The following is a 1,957-nucleotide window of genomic DNA, read 5'->3' on the forward strand; positions in this document are numbered from 1 at the left end:
TCTAATTCTTATCCCAGCACCTGTTGTTTGCAAAGCTCTACCTCTGGCTAGCTACATGCTGTGGCATTTGGCGGACAAGGATGCATGGCCATCCCACTCGATTCAAAATCGTTCCAAAATTAACCCACACAAGCATGGCCGTCCCGTTGGAGGTCAAGTGACCATGATTTCACTTGATTTTTTTTCCTGTACTAATACGCATATCCTGTCCACTGACAAGACATTTTATTTAGATAATTGGAAGAAAAACTATTTTAGATAATTGGAAGAAAAACTGTAGATTACATTTTATTTTAGATAACTGGAAGAAAAACCGCACAAGACATTTGTATACATAAAAAAGGGGGCAAAAGTATTAGAATAATAAAAACTTTTAGACGCTGTTTGTCTATCAATTTCATAGGGAACAGTGTAATTCTCGTAGGTTTCCTATAAATTCCAGCATTTCAAAGATTCCTTAATTTAGTACGCCTTCCTATTAGAATCCTACTCCATAATCTGCAAAATGAAGCAAGGCAAAAAAAAAGTACTAATGCATATATACGCATATAAGCATATTTGCGTATTTACATGCAGGCATAGCTAACTAAAACTCAGAAAAATATGGAGAAATCATCATCTCTCCCTCCCTCCCTCTCTGCCAACCTCCTTCGGCTGCGTCTGCCGGTCGAGGCGAACACCTCATGCACGACCTTCTCCACGTCCAGCGCCACCACCTCGGCCACTGCGACAACGTCGTCGTCGTCTTCCGGTGCAGGGATGAACGGCGGGCGCTCCACATTGAGAACGCGGTCCCAGTCGACGCCACGGAAGAAAGCATGCCGCTTGACGCCGTGCGCGCCGAGCCGCTTCCTGGGATCCTTCTCCAGGAGGCACGCGATGAGGTCGCGCAGGGGCGTCGGCTCGCAGGGCAGCTCCGGCAGCGCGGTGAGGACGCGATGGAACGTTTCCCGCCGGCTCCGCCCCCGGAACGGCGTGCGCCCGTACAGCATCTCGTAGACCACCAGGCCGAGGCTCTACTAGTCCACGGCGTAGTCGTGCCCGATCCCGACCACAATCTCCGGCGCCAGTAGTCCTCCATGCCCACGAACGAGTTCGACTTGGCCGGCGTCCGCGCGCCTGATGAGCAGCAGGACGACGACGACGCGAACGAGGCTATTCCGGAAGTGGACGGTGGATACTGGGATGACGACTCCGTCGAGGCTGCGTGAAAGGACAAATTTATGGGTAACAAAAATTTATCGAAGTCTAGCAATAAATAGGATTATCGAATTTATTAGAATTCTATCTATGACAGATAAAATATTTTAGATAAAATTTGAAAAAAATACTCAATTTCTTTAGAAAATCACATAGATTATACATAAACTATTTGATATAAAAAATAACACATAAATGAATTAGGATTGGAGAGGTGGTTTGGCGGGTTGTGACCATGCGGGTATACGTTTTGTTGCTCGCGTGTTGGATTCGAGAATCAAAAGGCACCAAATTTAAAAAATATTAAAATTTTTGACCGATAAATAAATTTACTGACCTCCACCGATAAATAGGATTATCATATTTATCGATTTTTTATGTTAAATTTTCTATAGGCGTGCCGAGAGGAGAAGCACGGGAAGACTAGTACCACCATCTTGTTATTGCTCCTGTGATGGCATGAGGAAGGTGAGGGTGAGCTGAGGTGTGGCGGGGTCACTTCCCGTGGTGGCTGGGGTGGAGGCAGTGGAGCTTTGCGGAGAGGTTGAATATAACACCTGACCACTATAAGCCTAAAGCGCTACTAACTTACGGGGTCATTCGAATAAAAAAAAATCGGCAGCAGTTGTAGGGATCATTGATGTCCTAAGAAGGGGTGGGAATAAATTAGGATATCTAAAAATAATCGGCTCCAATAACTTCACAACATAAATTTATATCAATTTCTATCTAAATATGCTCTAGATTCAGCTAGTGT

At 45.1% G+C, this 1,957-nt stretch overlaps 1 protein-coding gene across 1 annotated transcript; it reads right to left on the reverse strand.

The window, feature by feature from the left end:
* Positions 1–593: 593 nt before the first annotated feature.
* Positions 594–992, reverse strand: LOC133917975 (serine/threonine-protein kinase OXI1-like). The gene has a single exon (XM_062361774.1). It carries the CDS (start codon positions 990–992, stop codon positions 594–596), a length of 399 nt encoding a protein of 132 aa, XP_062217758.1.
* Positions 993–1,957: the final 965 nt, after the last annotated feature.

Source organism: Phragmites australis, chromosome 5 (assembly GCF_958298935.1).
Source record: "Phragmites australis chromosome 5, lpPhrAust1.1, whole genome shotgun sequence".
NCBI lineage: Eukaryota > Viridiplantae > Streptophyta > Magnoliopsida > Poales > Poaceae > Phragmites > Phragmites australis.

Bases quoted from the DNA above. Each gene is read 5' to 3' on its own strand.
- LOC133917975 (XM_062361774.1), bottom strand. From the start codon at position 992: ATGCTGTACGGGCGCACGCCGTTCCGGGGGCGGAGCCGGCGGGAAACG.